The 17,990-nt window shown below is 28.1% G+C and overlaps 1 protein-coding gene across 1 annotated transcript; it reads left to right on the plus strand.

The window, feature by feature from the left end:
- Positions 1–6,430: 6,430 nt before the first annotated feature.
- On the plus strand, positions 6,431–10,591 carry LOC100266801 (uncharacterized protein At1g28695). The gene is made up of 3 exons (XM_002270021.4): positions 6,431–6,643; positions 6,759–7,142; positions 9,842–10,591. Exons 1-3 carry the CDS (start codon positions 6,506–6,508, stop codon positions 10,379–10,381), a joined length of 1,062 nt encoding a protein of 353 aa, XP_002270057.3. The 5' UTR covers positions 6,431–6,505; the 3' UTR covers positions 10,382–10,591.
- The last annotated feature ends 7,399 nt before the right edge of the window (positions 10,592–17,990 follow it).

Genomic DNA, 17,990 nt, shown 5'->3' on the forward strand with positions numbered 1-17,990 from the left:
AATGACATATGTCACCAATGTTTTTTCTATCTACTCTACAACTGGTAAAGTTGGCATCCAAAAATCCAATTAATTCAAAGTAGTCACTCTTAAGATACCATAGTCTAAGTCAATTGTCCCTTTCAGATGTCTAAAATTTCTTTTGTCACACTTAAGTGCGATTCTTTAGGACAAGATTGAAATCTAGCAACAAACATACACTAAACATAATATCGGGTTTACTAGCGATTAAATAAAGTAAAGAACCTATCATTCTTTTATACATAGTTGAGTCAATGGACTGACTTTACTCATCCTTGTCAAATCTTGATGGATGAGCTCATTAGAGTCCCAATTGGTTTTGTTTCCTCCATCTTGAACCTTTTAAGAAGATCTCTAATGTACTTGGCTTGGCTGATGGAGATGTACTCTTCCTTTAGTTGTTTGATTTGAAGCCTAAGAAAGAAATTGAACTCTCCCATCATGCTCATATTAGACTCACAATGCATACACTTGGCAAACTCTTCACAAAGAGAAACATTAATAGCACCAAATATAATATCATCAACATAAATTTGAATCATAAACACATCTTCTTATTTGGTTTTAATAAAGAGTTTTGTGTCAATTTTACCCATTTTAAAGTCATTTTCTAAAAGAAATTTGCTTAGCCTTTCATACATACTCTAGGTGCTTATTTTAAACCATAAAGCCTTTTTAAGTTTGAAAACATGGTTAGGTAAGCTAAAACTTGCAAAACCGAGTGGTTGTTCAATATAGACTTCTTCCATTATAAAACCATTTAAGAAAGCATTTTTTTTTACATCCATTTGATATAAAATAAAGTCTTTAAAGCAGGCAAATTCAAGTAATATTCTAATGACTTCTAACCTATCCACATGAGCAAAGGTTTCTTCATAGTCTATTCTTCATTCTTGATTAAACCCTTTGGCTACTAACTTAGCTTTGTTTCTAACAATTATTCCATTTTGATTCATTTTATTTATAAAAATTCATTTAGTGTCCATAACACTTTGATTTAAAGGTCTAGGTACAAGTTCTCATATTTCATTCTTTCAAATTGATTTAACTCTTTTTGCATAGCAATCATCCAATTTTTATCTTCTATGACATCATTTATGTTCTTAGGCTCAATTTGAGAAATGAAAACTAAATTATTGCAAATATTTCTAAGAAAGATCTAGTTCTTATCCCACTAGATAGATTACTTGTGATTTGATCTTGAGGGTGGTTGATGGCAAACTTTCACTCTCTTGGAAGGTCTTTACTTGATTCACCTTGAACTTGTTGAGGAGAAAGAAATGTGAAAGGTGATCCTTCTTCCTTTGAATCAACTTCCTTTTCTTTTTATTGTCTTTCATCTACAATTTGCAATCTTCCCATGTAGTCCTTCAAACCTAAGTCATCATCAAGACTATATCTTCCTTGAATAAAGTTGTTAGATTTATTAAAAAAAACATGAATGGAATCGTCTATTACCCATGGTTCTTTTGTTGAAAACTCTAAAAGCTCTACTTGAAGTTGAGCATCCAAGGAAAATTCTAACATCCAATTTTGCATCAAACTTTCCAAGATTGTCTTTGGTGTTTAAAATAAAGCATTTACATCTAAAGACTTTGAAATATCCAATATTGAGTTTCTTATTTTTCCAAAGCTCATAGGGAGTTTTCTTGAGGATGAGCCTTAGTAAAAATCCATTTAAAACATAACAAGAAATGCTAACCATTTAAGCCTAAAAGTATTTTGGTAAATTGTTTTCATTTAGCATTGTTCTTACCATTTCTTGTAAAATTATATTTTTTCTTTCAACTACCCCATTTTGTTGAGGGGTTTTAGGAGCCAAAAAAATTATGGTCAATTTCATGCTCATTGCAATAAGTTTTAAAATCAGTATTTTCAAATTCTCTCTCATTTCTTATACAAGTGATTGCAAATCCTTTTAAATTTTGAATCTCTTTGAATAACTCATCAAGAGCTTTATTTTTATTTTTATTACTTAAAAATAAGATACATGTATATCTAAAGAAGTCATCTACAATAACATAAGTATAAGATTTTCCTCTAAGATTTGGTGTCTTAGAGGGACCAAATAGATCCATGTGCAATAGTTCAAGTGGTCTAGTTGTGGAAATGTTTTTTTTTTTTTTTTTGCTTTTAAAAGATTTTTTTATTATTTACTTCCTTACTTGACATGCTTCATAAAATTTGTTCTTTTGAAAATTTATATTAGGAATGTCTCTAACAAGTTCAGTTTTGTTGAGTTGTGAAATGAAATTCATATTAACATGTTCTGACCTCCTATGACATAGCCAACTTTGATCATGTATGCTTAAAAAACATTTATCATAACCATCATATTTGGAAATATTGATTGTGTAAACATTATCACTTCTATGGCTTGTGAAAATGATTTTACACTTTGAATATATTTGATAATGTGATGAGATACTTCAAAAATCACTTTAAAACCCTTGTCACATAGTTAGCTAATATTCAAAAGATTATGTTTTAAATCACCCACTAATAACATATTTTCAATAGGAGATAAAGTGTTATTAACAATATTTCCTCGTCTTATAATCCTTCTATTAGGGTAGAACCCTTACAAGCATGATATGAGATAATAAACTCTTAGATTTTATTATTTTTTAAATAAAGTTCTAGTTTACTTTTATCCATTCTTTTTCCATGCATTATATCTTATAAGTGCTCTAACTTATATCTTTTGCATTATACGTGACTTGGGTGCATTAAGAGTGACACGAAAGATTATAAATAGATGACTTATTCACAACTAGTTCATGGGTAAAGGTTGTAGTGTACCACATCCTAATTGGAGGGATGGCTGGTATTGGCTATTGAGATGTGTTTATCATGGTGAGTGCACTAGTGTGTATGGTTACACATTGGATAGGACCCACAATCAGTCATGACTTAATACTATAAAGTAAATATAACCTCACCAAGCTACTTTATTGTGTTATCTCTTAACATTGAGAGAATATTGAGTCTTCATGTAAACTTGAATTTGAACTTCTTTGATCCTTTGATGATTATCTTGATTTTTCATTCGAATTTCTCAAATAAAACCTGAGAACTCATCTTGATTTTAAGTCATTAGTAAACTAACCATGATTTATTATTATCAAAATATGCTTAAGAGAACGCTGAGGCTAGCATATTGTAATTTAAATATTGTCCTTGTACACACAAATTTTGTGAAGTCCTGTAAAATTAGCAAAACTATAGAAAAATAATGTGAACAAAAATTTGTATTAAAATTAATAATTGTAGGGTACAATCCCAGTGTTAATATTATTTATAAAATAATATTTTTCCCTTTAATTTGTTTTCCTTGATCACAAATTGAAAACAAACGACAAAAGTGTTTTCTTGATTTTGAAAGTCAATCAAAGGTCTAAATTGACTTATTCATAAATTACTTTGTTGAAAGGCGAAGAACACGTGTGTAGTTTTTTTTATAATTTATCAAACTTGTAGGGAGATTTTGTAAAGTTTTTTCTTCTTTGTAAAACTTCTTTTCCCATGTAGAATTGTTTTGTCAATTCGAAGTCCCTTTCATTGAAGGAATTCACCATTATTTATATGTGAAACTAAAGAATTAAATTTGGAATTCCCAATATTTAGTTGTTTAATTCAAAGAATTTGGTTCTTTGATTTTGGTAATTTGTCTCCTTTATTAAGGAAATTTTTTAACAAGAAAATATTTATTTTTAATTCTTTTTTTTTTTAATTCAATTGGAAGATTTGATTTTATTTGTAAGATTAAATTTTGTAGCCTTCTAATTTGTGAATAAGAGAATATTTATTTTATTTTTAAATTTTTTTTACTGCAATTGGAAGATTTGATTTTATTTGTAAGATTGAATTTTGTAGTCTTCCAAATTTCGCCACATGCCATCTTTTGAATATATGTCACATGTCAAATGTGTGTGACCCATCACTTGTAGAGTCTAAATTTTCTTAAATTGGGAAGCTACATCTTTGAAGACCAATTTAATAATAATTTAATTTAGTGAAAATTTTAATGTATACCCTTCTCTAATATTAATTTAGTGAAATATTGGAGCTAGGGAATTCTCTTAGGGAGGGCTAGGAGAAAAACCTTATATTATATATAAGGTAATTAATGGTAATTATTATTATTATTATTATTATTATTAAAATTAAATAATTTTAATATTAATTATGAAAATGTATCAAATTAAACAACCATAGAACTAAGAATATTTAAAAAAAAAGTTTTAGATTTTATATTAAAAAAATTATTAAGAACATTTAAAGGAAAATTTCAAAAGAAATAAAAAAAATGGAAAGAAAAATCATAAGAAATTTTTAATAATTTTAATCATATTGTAGCAAAAACCCTTAAAATTATTTTAAAGAATTCAATCATTTTTATTATAAATTTTGATATTTTTCAAATGGAAGAGGTGTGCATCTTAAGGTCCATTATCTAATAATTTGATTTTATTTATTTATATCTTAATCTCATTCTTTGTACGTGCATTCAAAGGCCTAAATTTTTCTATGTATTTTCAAAAGCAAAGATTAAGATTTTTATAGATATCAAATAAATACCTTAATTCTTTTTAAAATAATTCAATATAAAATAGTTGAAAGTAAATTTTTTTACTTAAAAATTATGTTTCATATAGTATGATTTAGTTAAGTCCAATAAGACAAAATCATAAAAAAAAAAAAGTATAAAAAGAAAAAGATTGAATAAACAAAAATAAATAAATACCAATATGAGATTTTATTTATTTTCTAATTTTAATTCAATCTTAATATTTTATTAGTAATTGGTGGTAAATAATTTTGGTAATAATATTTAGTTGCCATTATTTTTTATTTTTTATTTAAAAAATAAATTAAATTTATATTTCTATGGGGCAAATTGTCCATTTTGGTTTTTATTTGCCTAAAAAGTTTTAATATGTAAGGGAATTTTTTGTTTTTTTTTTTTTGGGGGGGGGGGGGGGGGGGGGGGGGGGGGGGGGGGCGGATATTCGTAATTAAAATATTTGAACTTTACAAATAATTTTTTTATTTTTCAATCATAAATTTAATTTATAACATGTATATCTCAAATCTTACCATGAGATTAACATAACCCATGTGAAAAGGATCAAAAGAAGGGAGGTGGATATCCACTACTTATTATATCTTATATTTGGTTAAACATAAGATAGAATAGGTAATAGGATAACTTATCATTTCCCATCACCAACCAAATATGGAATGAGATATAATATCGTCTCTCTTATCTTATCCCATGTTATATCCAATTAATCAAATATAACTAAATGACATGAAAATTGTATAAAATGAATTTATATTGTATGAATACGATTGTATCATTTACCATGTACTCTATTTGTTTTTTTTCCTTGCTTTTAATTCTTTAGTGGTTTCTTCAAAATATTTTTTAAAAGAATGATAAAAATAAATAAACTATACCCGTAAAATTTTGATTTAAAAAGCTTATTTCAATATCTAACTTCAAATTATTTTTCAAAATAAAATTTTAAATTAAAATATTAAAATTATTATTTTTAAATGATTTCAACATGATTTTTTTTATTTCAAATAATAACAATATATTGTATGAAAATCTAAAATATATGCAAGAACTCTTAAAAAAATTATTAGTCCTCCCTTTTAAAATATTACATTTTAATGAAACTTTCATTAATTACTTGTAACAACATTAGTAAAATGTTATATTATTAATAGTAAAAACTAAAAAATAAAAAATAAAAAATAAAATAAAAATGAATTTAAATTATAGAAAATATTTATTTTTACTTAAATTTAACTTATTCAATTATAAAATATAAAAATTGAATTAAATTTAAAAAATAAAAAGATATTCCTAAAAGTCTCTTAATATGTCTAATAAAATAAAACTAAAAATAAATTTAAAATATAGAAAATATTTCTTTTTACTTAAAATTTAACTTATTCAATAACAAATTATAAAAATTAAATTAAATTTAAAAAATTGAAAGATATAACTAAAAGTCTATTAATACGTTTATTACGTTTTCCTTTCTCAATTTTTTTTAACGAAAAGAGAAATGGAAAAATATTAAAATATTTTTCTAAAAAAAAAAGTTTTTAGAAAAAGAAAATATTTTTAGAAAAAATATTAAGAGATGGAAGAAATGTGACACTTCAATAAAAGAGGAAAGGAGAAAGAGTGGAGAAAAACAAGAAATAATTATTTAAAAGTCAAATGATGAAGACCCACAAACACATTCACATTGCAAACTATAGGATTTTGATAGATTATTTACTTTAATCGGTCCTAAATCATAATTGTCCTTTTTCTTTTTCCTTTTTTTTTCTCCCTTTGTGGGGGAGGGTGGGGGTCATGACTGTCCTACCCAAATTAATCACCTCTCTCTCTCTCTCTCTCCCCCTCTCTCTCTCTCTCTCTCTCAACACAAAATCATCCAGTATTTGCTAGGGCTTTTCGATGTGTAATTGCAATGCAAACATGGATTGCCCCAAGAACTCCATTGGGAACTTCGCCATTGCTCTACTCCTTATCGAGGTTGTCTATCTCTGCCTCTCCTGTCAATTCCAGACCTTCCAATGGCCCCAACCACCCACTGTAAGTCTCCATTAATTCTCCATTAGGGTTTCCCTCCATTTATCTCAAAATCCAAAAAATTAAAAGATTATCATTATTTTATGTTACACCATTTTCTTTCTCTTTTTTCTTACAGAAAGCTCTCGAGGCGGTGCCTCAAGACGATCTCGAAGCAGCGTTGAGCAAAGCATCAATGCCCAACAAGACTGTAATAATCACAATAGTGAACAAAGCCTATGTCGAAGGCGACGACACATCGATGCTGGATCTTTTTCTGGAGAGCTTCTGGATCGGAGAAGGCACTAGGGAGATGGCGGACCACCTCTTGGTGGTGGCGGGGGACCAGACGGCGTACGACCGCTGCATTTTCCGGAGACTCCACTGCTACAAAATGGTGGGCGAGGACGGAGATATGGAGGGGGAGAAACTTTACATGTCGGAGGACTTCATCGAGATGATGTGGAGAAGGACTCTCCTTCTCCTGCATGTGCTCGAGCGTGGCTACAGTTTCATCTTCACGGTACGTACTATTACTAAACGACACCGTTTTGGTCCAATTTTTTGGAGTTAGGCTTTTGTTTGCCGTTTAATTAGCTTAATTAAATGTAAATATTAAAAGTGGGGCGTTTTGATTGACAACTTATAATAACCACATTAACCAAACAGACCGTATCCTTTATTTATTTATTTTTTCCTTTTGGATTTTTAATTTTTTTAAATATTTCAAAACAAAATATAATTTATTTTTACTAGTAAATTTTATTTTATGTGTTGAGATGGGGATTTATTTAATTATACATGCAATTTTGTCGAGGAAAAAATTAAATCATCCTATAGGGAAAAAAAAAGGCAAAATTAGAATTTTCTTTTATTATTATAAATTGACATTTTCTAATATCATATATTATAATTGCTCATAAAAAATGAAAACTTTTTAAAAATTTAATGAAGTTAATGATCTTGTTAGGATAAGTTTATTTAAATAGCTTTTAATTTAAAATTTTTAATATTAAAATATAAAAAAATATTTATTTTCTTTCACATAAAAAAAAAAAAAAAAAATCTCTTTGTTTGAATCCTTATTATCATATCATCAAGTGGTGGTTAACCAATTCAACTTTCTTGGGTAATTTACCTCGTATCCTTACTTTATTACTACAATTGAATAAAACTTCCTGAATAATTAAATAAATATTAAAATATTAAAATATTAACTTAAAATGAAAATAAAAAATAAAAAATTGAAGCCAAAAAATCTAGCTCTACTTCATTAACATAAATACATGAAGTTTGATGTTTTTCTTTTTCCATAATGAATATTTGTTTTTATTTTATACTGAAATTTTATTTTGAATTAAAATGAAGATTTGTGTCATGTGAAAATGGTGGATTTATTTTTTGTTTTTATTTGTTTTTTTTTTTTTCTTAATATGGAATTTTAATCGTTTAGTCAATAGTCAATATAATATGGACTCCTAAAAGATGAAAAAGATAGAACTAATGTGTGTTGAGTAATGTTTTATCGATAACTATTTTCTTTAAAATTATTTTTTAAATGTTTTCAATATAATCATTAATCAAGTATTTTTTTATAAAACAGTAAAAGTAAATTTTATTTTATTTTTAAAATTTGTAAAAGTGCTTAAATTTTATCAAATGCATAATTTTTTTCAAAAACACTCTTTACATTAAAAACACTTTTTAAAATCATCATCAAATGGATTTTTAATATAATAAAATTATAAGAAATGTGTTCATATTCTTATCATTTCTAAAAAAATGTAGCATATGGTAATTACTATATAATATTATTTATATACATAATTTTTTTTAAAATATATATTAAAATTAAGAAGACTATAATATTAAAAAAAAAATGAATAAGAATATTAATAAAAAACAAAATAGGAAAAAATAATAGGAAAGAAGTAACTAAGCCTTAAACATTATTCACACAAATAATATTAAGATAATAATTTCCTAGAAAAGGGAAAAAAATATGAGAAATAAAAAAAAAAAAGATAAATATAAGGTAGTGAGTTTTAAACCTAGCTAAGATTTCCCTTTTTCTTTTCTTTTTTTTCTTTTTTTTTTTGTTTTACTTTTTTATTTTAATTAATGGAACATATATATAAAGAAACAAGACAAATAAAATAAATATCGATAAATTGAAGAATTTTGAGTTGAAAATCACTAGTATTTTGCTTTTCCATTTTTAATTTTAAGTTGATTTATGTTTTTTATTTTTTAAAAATTATTGATAGAAATTAGGTTTCACATCAATGACTAAGAATGGCTAAGAAGATGGGATAAGAAGATGAGATGATTCAATTCCAACTATTATTAACTACTTGATGCAATGGGAAGGGATTTTTTATTTGAGGAGGTCCACCCCACCATAATATTTTTGAACTTATTTAGGAGGTTGTTAATCTATTTTTAATAAATACCAAATTATGACTTTCACTCCAAAAACAAAATAGTGAAGTCAATGTCCCAACACAATCATTTTTAATATTAAGGTTAAACTTGATTTAAATTTTTTTAACCAAAGCTCAATTTGAACGAATTAAATTTTATAGCATTTATATTTATATTGTTATATATAGTAACATTTATTTTTTTTCCTTTTAGATTTTTAATAAAAGAGTTTCAAATTATTATTATATATTTTTCTATAGAGATAAATTTATTTTGCCTCATTTACTATTTAAATTTGAATTAATTGGTTCAAAAAGGATTAAATGATTATCATATTTGTGAATTTAACCTCTTCATGTTTTTATTTAAAGAGTAATCCATTTAAACATAAATATCGTTAACCATCGCATGTATTTACATGTATGTTTTAAAAAATGGTTATTTTTATAAGAAAAAAATAAGGTCATTTGTATACAAATGAGATTAAAAGAATGATGAAGTGCTAAATTTTTGAAATTGGATTTTTAACAACCCTTTAAATTTTGTTACAATTTATATTTTTTATAAGGGCTAAATTTTCAAAATTGGATTTTTAACGGCCCTTTAAATCAAATAACCCTTTAAATTTTGCTACAATTTATATATATATTTTTAAATATTAAAATATAGTTAGTTAAACTTAGTTTGATTGTTTTATTCTTAAGAGCTTGTATTGATTTGAAACTCGAATCAAGGAGCCCTAGATGAGATGGATAGAATTGTTTTCTTAGATCAATTTCTACTAAAATTTTAACACAGGACACGGATGTAAGTTGGCTGAGGAACCCATTTCCAAGGTTAACCACAAACCTAACTGCAGATCTCCAAATCAGCACCGACAAGTTCCTCAGCAGCCACCGGCCGGAAGACAACTCCATTAACACCGGATTCTACTTCGTCCGATCAAACAACAAGACCATTGCCCTCTTTCAAACCTGGTATGCCATGAAGAACAACTCCATAGGGAAGAAAGAACAAGATGTACTATCAGACCTTATGCTGAAGGGCATTTTTAGGCAGCTGGGTCTTGAAGTAAGGGCCCTTCACACCCTCTACTTCAGTGGGTTTTGCCAAGATAGCAAAGACTTTAGGGCAGTCACCACTGTCCATGCTAACTGCTGCAGAAGTATTAGCGCCAAGGTGGCTGATCTCAAGGCCGTCCACCGTGACTGGAGGCGGTTCAAGGCGGCCACCGCCACCAACAAGACGGTCACCGACGTTGATGCTGCGACTTTCCGGTGGTCTGCTCATGCAGCATGTGTCAATTCCTGGAATATTCCGATGAATACTGTGGGATGAGTTTTGCTTGGAACAACATAATACATAGATGGATAGAAGGTACATTATTTAGTTTGAGATAAGACCAGTTGGTTTTTCAGGCTTCCCAACAGGAAAATGACCTTAAACTTTTTCTCTTGAAAGCAAACTCTAGATATGTTTGGCTGGGAACATGTTTTCCATATTTCTAAATATTATTTTTAACTGTAATACTTTGTTTTCCATCATTCTTCCTATAATAATTATTTTTTATAACAATCCCAAAAAAAAATAATTGTGAAGACGCATGTTTGGTAACGGTTTCGATAACAATTTTTTGTTTCGTAAAAGAAAAAAACAGAAAATTACGAAAACTATTTTTTATTTTCTAATCTTAAGAATATAAAATATGTTGTTTTTAAATAACATCTTCTGTTTAAGGAATTTTTTATTGCATTAAGTTTAATTATCCTACCCTTTTATCGTATGAATGCTTTTATCTTTGCTTCAAATGGTATACAAAAATTACAAAGTTTTCAACCACCCTAAAAATTAAAGGTTGTCATTATCATGTTATTTTTTATTAAATTATTAAATTTAATAGATTCCTTCAATCAATGAATTTTTTATTATTAAATTTTGATAAATCAAATATGGGAAATAAAAGTGTTTCTTAGTGATTAAAAACTATAATAAAATTACAAAAATAATTGCAAGTAGGCATCCAAATAATACATTAATAAATTTTATAGAATCTACCACTCTAACAAATAGTGTGCAAAGAATAACGGATTTTGTTTAGAGATTGAAGTTGACTAAAAAATATTCACATATTGCTATAATAAAATATTTCTAATTCTATAAAGTTATCAATGGAGGCTATTTGGAACTTCTATATGTACCAATATTATTATATTTATAAAGAATCAAATGGAGCAAACTATTTTGTCATCAAAGGTATATAGAATATGGAGTTAGGTCAAATTTTCTTAGAAGCTTATAACATATGGATTTGAAGATTACTTTGAATCATATTTTAATATAATCTCTAAATACCCTATCCATAGCCTCTTTGTACCCATTATAAAAATGTGTTATAAATATGATATTCTACATAGTAATAAAAAAATATCTTAAATGATATCAAAATATATTTAAAGTGCATTTGATAGTAATTTTAAAAAGTGTTTTTAATATTTGAAATACTTAAAAAATAAAAATAAAAACATTTCAAGTATCAAAAAAACAAAAAAATACTTCCTAAAATAACTACTAAACACACTCTTAAACGTAAAGATAAATTTTACATTGAAATATAGGACATTAATTAAATTTTTAGCATTCTTAATTTTGATGGCTATACATGCTAATTTAATAGTTCAATTAATCAACTAATTAAAATATAACATTTTTAAAATCTTAGTTTATTAAATGGTTCAACTGCCTTTCATCACTTTTTTTTTCATGCAATTATTAAAATTAAAATTAACTTCAAGAAATGAATAAACAAAATCACCTTTTGTCCAAAATAATTTTGTGCATTGGTTGCATGAAACTCAACTTCTTTACCAACTTTATACTAACCATAAGCTCTTACCTCCTATATTTCTCTCATAAATTCTTTTTAAATATATGAATATATCAAATTTAATAATTTTTAAAAATTAAACTAATTTTAGCTAACAATCTTAATAATTAAAATGGAATTAAATAATAAGTTTTAATTTGACAAATCATTAAAATACAATTTTATTCATCTTAAATTATGAAATATTAAGTTTCAAATTTTATCTAAAAATATTTCAAGGATGTATAAACATTTACTTTTTCTATGAATATTAAAATTTATTATGTCCCATCTTAAGGAAAATCCACATTTTTTACTTTAAAAATTTACATTCTCCATCAACATCAAAATGGATATAATAAATATTGTGTCCAACTAGTTTTTGGGAAAAAAAAAAAAGGAAAAAAGAAATCTTTCAATCCTCCCCAAATTCACTTATTTCCATTAGCATTTTGATTTATTTCCTTTTATAGTGATGTCATAAAGATTTTTCTTAAGTTATTTTAATTTACTTCTTTTAGATATGTCCTAAAGTGTGATGCATCGAGTAGGGTGAGTGAGGTTTGTGTCAACCCGAAATCAAACTCAAACTCAACTTCATCTTTAACTCAAGGTGTTAAACCCAATTCCAATTCAATCTTAATATTTTTTGTTTCAAGATTAGGTTAGATTCATGTAGTTGATCATCAAGTTTAGGTTAAACTAGGATTGATCATGATAGACTAAGGTTAGATTCAGGATTTGATCGCGATAGACTAGGGTTGAGTGAGTTATTCGAATTGTATAAATTAAATTCAAATTACATGGTAAATCCATTTAAATTTGTAATGACTTTTTTAATTATATCTTATCAAAATTTAGATAAAACACATTTTGATCAAATAATGAAATAATCTATTTATCTTTCTAGAAAACAAGATTATAGATAATATAAATAAATTTGATTCTTTTTTCAAAAAAAAAATATTTGAAATATATAAATTGAATATTATATAATAAAAAAAATTATGAATATCATAAGATATTGAATCTAAGTTTCAAGTTGTCTAAATCATTAATCCAAATGTAACTTAAATTGAACTCAAACTAAAAAACCTTGAATCTTAAACTTTAGGTTAGATTTAGGCTATGCGGCCAAAATTTCACCCCTAAGTTAACATTATTCTATATGAGCTAGGTGTTGGTTTAAGGGTCTAAAATAACTAAACAAATTGACTTAACCCAAAACTAAACAAATAAGAAATAAAACCAATAGGAAATAGATACTTATCAAATTGTTTAGTTGAGGCTTGACAGAGCGTTGTCCTTAAAAGAGATCTTCCCTCCTCAAGGTATCAACCTTGGTGTGGTAGGGAATCGACATCTTGTCTTCAAGATTCACAACCAAAAAAACCCCGCCTTAGGTGCACACCTTTGACAAGGAAAGTATGGCTTGAAAGACTTAGAAGATAATTCCTCTAGTTAAGTAAATGATGAAAGGGTTGTAGCCTGAGATGGCAGTAGTAAAACAAGCTTGCGGCTTAGGTGTAGTGTGACTAGTTGGTTACAACACTATATAAGAGGATGTAGTGAGGGTAGAGCATAGGTCTTGGGGTATAGTATGACTGGTTGGTTGTGTTACAAAATTATACCGGTAGAAATAATTTAAAAATGGAATAATAAAAAAAATAGAGCAATAAATAAAATAATTGGTAAAAGTACCTACATAATAAAACTCTTTTAATATGAAGGAAACCTCCACAGGGTAAAACCCCTTTTTTGGGATGAATAGTATAGGGGGTGGAGGCCGCCTTTAATAGCACAAGGAAGTTTCCCTCTTTTTATCTTCTTCCAATGTGGGGTGACTGATTACTACTCAAAAAGAGCGTATTTTAGATAATAATTCTCATGAGTTTCACATCTTTTGAGTAGTAATTATGCCTAAAACACTCAATTAACATGTTGTTGTCCTTGCAAGAGTTACTAACAAGTTTTATGAAGTTTTGGAGTCATTTCAAGGTATAAATTTGATAAATTGGTGATAAAAGAGATGAATCAAATTAAAGAGAACAAATAATGTTGATGATGATCCAAATGCATAATTAAAGAAGTAATGCAATTGGTTTAGACTGGGATTTGAGCTGATTTAGAGGTAGTTGAAGTGGAAAAAGAAAAAGAAAATGGAAGAAATGACAAAAGAAAGCTTAAAAATCAAATATTTCCATTTCGCATGATCATGCGAAAATTTCGCATAACTATGCAAAATAGACTAGAAGGTGGAATTATGTTGCAGGCTAAAGGAGAATTGTCAAGCTGATTTCGCATGATCATGCGAAAATTTTACACAGTCATGCTAAATACTCTAGAAAGTTGTAAATGCTGCTGTTGAAATCTTGATTTCTCACAACCATGTGAAATTGGTTGAGCTCATGCGAAATTGGTTGAGCTCATGCAAAATGGTCATCTTGTTGTTAAACTTTAGATTTCTTGATGAAGAAGCTTCCAAAAGACCTCTTAAATGATGTCAAGTGTGCACTTGACCTTGGCCTATAAATAAAAACTTGAATTTCTCATGTAAAATGAGAGTTTTTTTATTTCTAATCGTATAATTTTCCAGATTTTCTCTCTCAATAGAATTCTCTACTTTCCTTAATTTTCTTACTAGCCAAACATGCCTTGTGAGACCAAATCTCCAAGCATGAGTGGCTAAATCTTGTTTTTCTCGGATGAATGAGGATCTAGAGGCAAGATCTATGGTGAATTAGAGAAATGAGTTTTAATTACAAAGGTAATTTGATCCAATTGATTGATTAATTGAATTTTGGGGATTTTTCTCTTCAAGTTCTCTTGGATGACTACTACAATGCAAACTAGGTAGATTCATTAAATTCTTAAAATTAGATTTGATGAGATTGAATAGTTGCATTGTGTAAATCATTGGAAGATCATTTAAGATGAATTGAATATGTGATTTAAATTGATCTCTTAGATTAAATGATCTAATTTGAAGAGAAATTAGATCTAGACATAAAGCTAAATCAAAAATCGGTTTAAATGAAAATTTAGGTTTTCAATCTAACTTAATGAAAATTAGATCTCAACATCTATTCACCATGGAATTTGTTTAAAATTCTAACTCCAAAAATTTCATTTCCTATTAATTTTCTTATATTTCACATTTCATTGTTTTTCTCAATTAGAAACCATTGTTAAATTGATTTTTCACCAAAAATTTTCAAATCAATTTCACTTTATCACAATCATTTCTTCTCCTCTCATTTAAGCCTTAATTACCAAGAGCAATCCATCCTAGTAGACAACACCTAAAAACCACTATACTATAGTAGTTTGTACTAAAACCACTTTTTGATCAGGTACAAGCTACTCTAGAATAGTGAATTAGGTTATAAATTGTGTTTTGATCCAATAAACAACGAAAAATCAATCGATCAAAAATGGCACCATTGCTGGGGATGGTGCCAAGGTGATTGAGGCAAATTTATTGGTGATGATTAGCCCTTGTGATCCACATCACAAGATTGGTGAAGTTCTCTTTACTGATTCTCCATTTTTCTTTTTCTTTTTTCTTTTTAAAATTCCATTTTTTTTCTTTTACTTCTCTTTTTGTTATTCTTGGTTTGTTTTGGTTTTTCTTGGCTTGTTTTGTAGGCTCTCCATCGCATGCTACATTGAGAATAAAATTTGAGGGAGAGATTGCAAAGAACTTACATTGCTAATCATCTTTGATTTGTGATCTAATTGTTGAGGAAATGGAAAATCAAGAGGAAGACTAGCAAAGTCATCATAGACCAAACAATGATAATTCTCACATGTCTAGATCAATGAGAGAATATATGCATCCTCAAAGGATAGGCGTGGGATCATGTATAGTTCTTCCTAATGAGCCTATTGTTATAAAAACTCACTTAGTATCACTTCTCCCTCAATTTCATGGAATGGAGAATGAGAATCCTTATACTCATATAAAGGATTTTGAAGATGTCATACTTTTCAAGAAGGGACTGTATCCATAGAGCTTATGAGATTGAAGCTTTTTCCATTCACATTGAAGGATAATGTCAAGTTGTGGTTCAACTCATTGAGGCCCCAAAACATAAGGTCATGGTTGGAACTACAAACAACCTTATTAAAGAAATTTTTTCCACACATCATATAAGTGGCTTGAAAAGGAAAATTACCAACTTTGTGGCATTGGACAATGAAAAATTTTATGCTTGTTGGGAAAGATATATAGAAGTAGTCAATGCTTGTCCTCATCATGGTTTTGATGTTGGTGAGTTACTTCTATGAGGGCATATTGCCAACTATGAAGCAATTGCTAGAAACCATGTGTGGAGGTGACTTTATGAGCAAAAGTCTCGATGAAGCCTTTGAATTTTTGAATTATGTGGCTAAAATATCAAGGTCATGGGATGAGCCACATGAAAGAGATTTACACAAGTCCAAGTCGATCTCAAAGCAATTCAAAAAGAGGAATGTATATGTTGAATGAAGATGTTGATCTACAAGCTCAAATGATAGCTTTGACAAAAAGGCTAGAGGAACTTGAAGCTAAGGGATTTCATGAAGTGAATGCAATAGATAATCCAATTTACTTGGAGCAATGTTCTAGTTGTCAATCTATAGAACATGAAGTGAGTGATTGTCCTACAATACCAGCTATGGGAGAAAGACTTGTTGAGAATCATCTGAACATGTCATGGAATTGTGGACAAGAGCAATTTTCTTCAAGCCAATACTTACAAAGCCAACAATTCATGGAAGACTCTCCATAATAAGTTTCTTTGGTTAAGCAAGCTATTGTAAACTTGAGTAAAATTTTGGGAGATTTTATTGGTAATCAAAAGAATATCAATACCCAAGTAAACCAAATGATAGATCATGTGGAGACATTTTTCAATTAGAAATTTGATAGCTTGCAAACCAATCTCACATAAAAAAATTGATAATATGCAGCTTGCTATTTCTAAACTCACAAGTATGCATAGAGTGCAAGAAAAAGGAAAATTCTCTTCACAACCTCAACAAAATTCAAGTGGAGCTCATGACATTGGAGAAAAAAAAAGTGAAAATTCTGCTAAATTAAATGAAGTAAAGGCAGTCATTACCTTAAGATGTGGTAAGCAAGTTGATCAACTTATGCCAAAACCAAAAGAGAATAAAAGCTGGGAACAAGAAGAAAATGTGAAAGAGCAAGAAAGATGAAAAAGAGTGAATGAAGATGATAGATAAAAGGAATATGAGATTGTTAATGAAGAGGTTAAGAAGAAATACAAGTTATTATCTCCACCTTTTCCAAAAGCTCTTCAATTAAGAAATGTGGTAAATAATGCTACTGAAATTTTTGAAGTTTTGAAGCAAGTCAAAGTTAATATACCACTCCTAGACATGATAAGACAAGTTCCAGCCTATGTCAAGTTTCTTAAGAATTTGTGTATCATAAAGAGAATGATGCATTTGAAAAAGAAAGCTTTCTTGACTGAACAAGTTAGTGCAATCATTCAATGGAAGACCCCAATCAAGTATAAGGATTTGGGATGTCCAACTATCTCAGTGACTATTGGCAACACTTTTAGACTTGGGAGCAAGTATGAATCTTCTTCCCAAGGTATTTAAGCAATTGGGGCTTAGAGAAGTAAAGTCTATTTCCATCACACTTTCATTGGCAGATAGATCGGTTAAATTTCCAAGATGAATTATTGAAGATGTGTTGATCCAAATCGATAACTTCTATTATCCAGTTGAGTTTGTGGTGCTTGATACGGAATAAGGAACTAGTGGACTCAACCATGTTCCTATTATACTTGGCCGACTTTCCTTGCCATAGCAAATGTATTGATTAATTGTCAAAGTGTGGTGATGCAACTTACCTTTGGTAACATGACAATTGAACTAAAAAAATTTCATTCATGTAAGAAGCATGGTACCAAAGATGAGGAACTTATGAAGGCTTATTTGATTGAATTGCCTATGGAAGAGTTAGTGAAAGAAAATGTTGAAGATAATTTTTCAAAACTTGGTGAAACAATTTCCAATAAACAGATTGAAGTTTGGAGGATTAATGAAGAAATTCAACCTTTGAAG

This window comes from Vitis vinifera, chromosome 15, assembly GCF_030704535.1.
Source record: "Vitis vinifera cultivar Pinot Noir 40024 chromosome 15, ASM3070453v1".
In the NCBI taxonomy this organism is placed as follows: domain Eukaryota; kingdom Viridiplantae; phylum Streptophyta; class Magnoliopsida; order Vitales; family Vitaceae; genus Vitis; species Vitis vinifera.

Coding starts and splice junctions, on each gene's coding strand:
- LOC100266801 (XM_002270021.4), top strand. CDS start 6,506: ATGTGTAATTGCAATGCAAACATGGATTGCCCCAAGAACTCCATTGGG. Junction 6,644..6,758: donor AATGGCCCCAACCACCCACT/GTAAGTCTCCAT, acceptor TTTTTCTTACAG/AAAGCTCTCGAGGCGGTGCC. Junction 7,143..9,841: donor GCTACAGTTTCATCTTCACG/GTACGTACTATT, acceptor ATTTTAACACAG/GACACGGATGTAAGTTGGCT.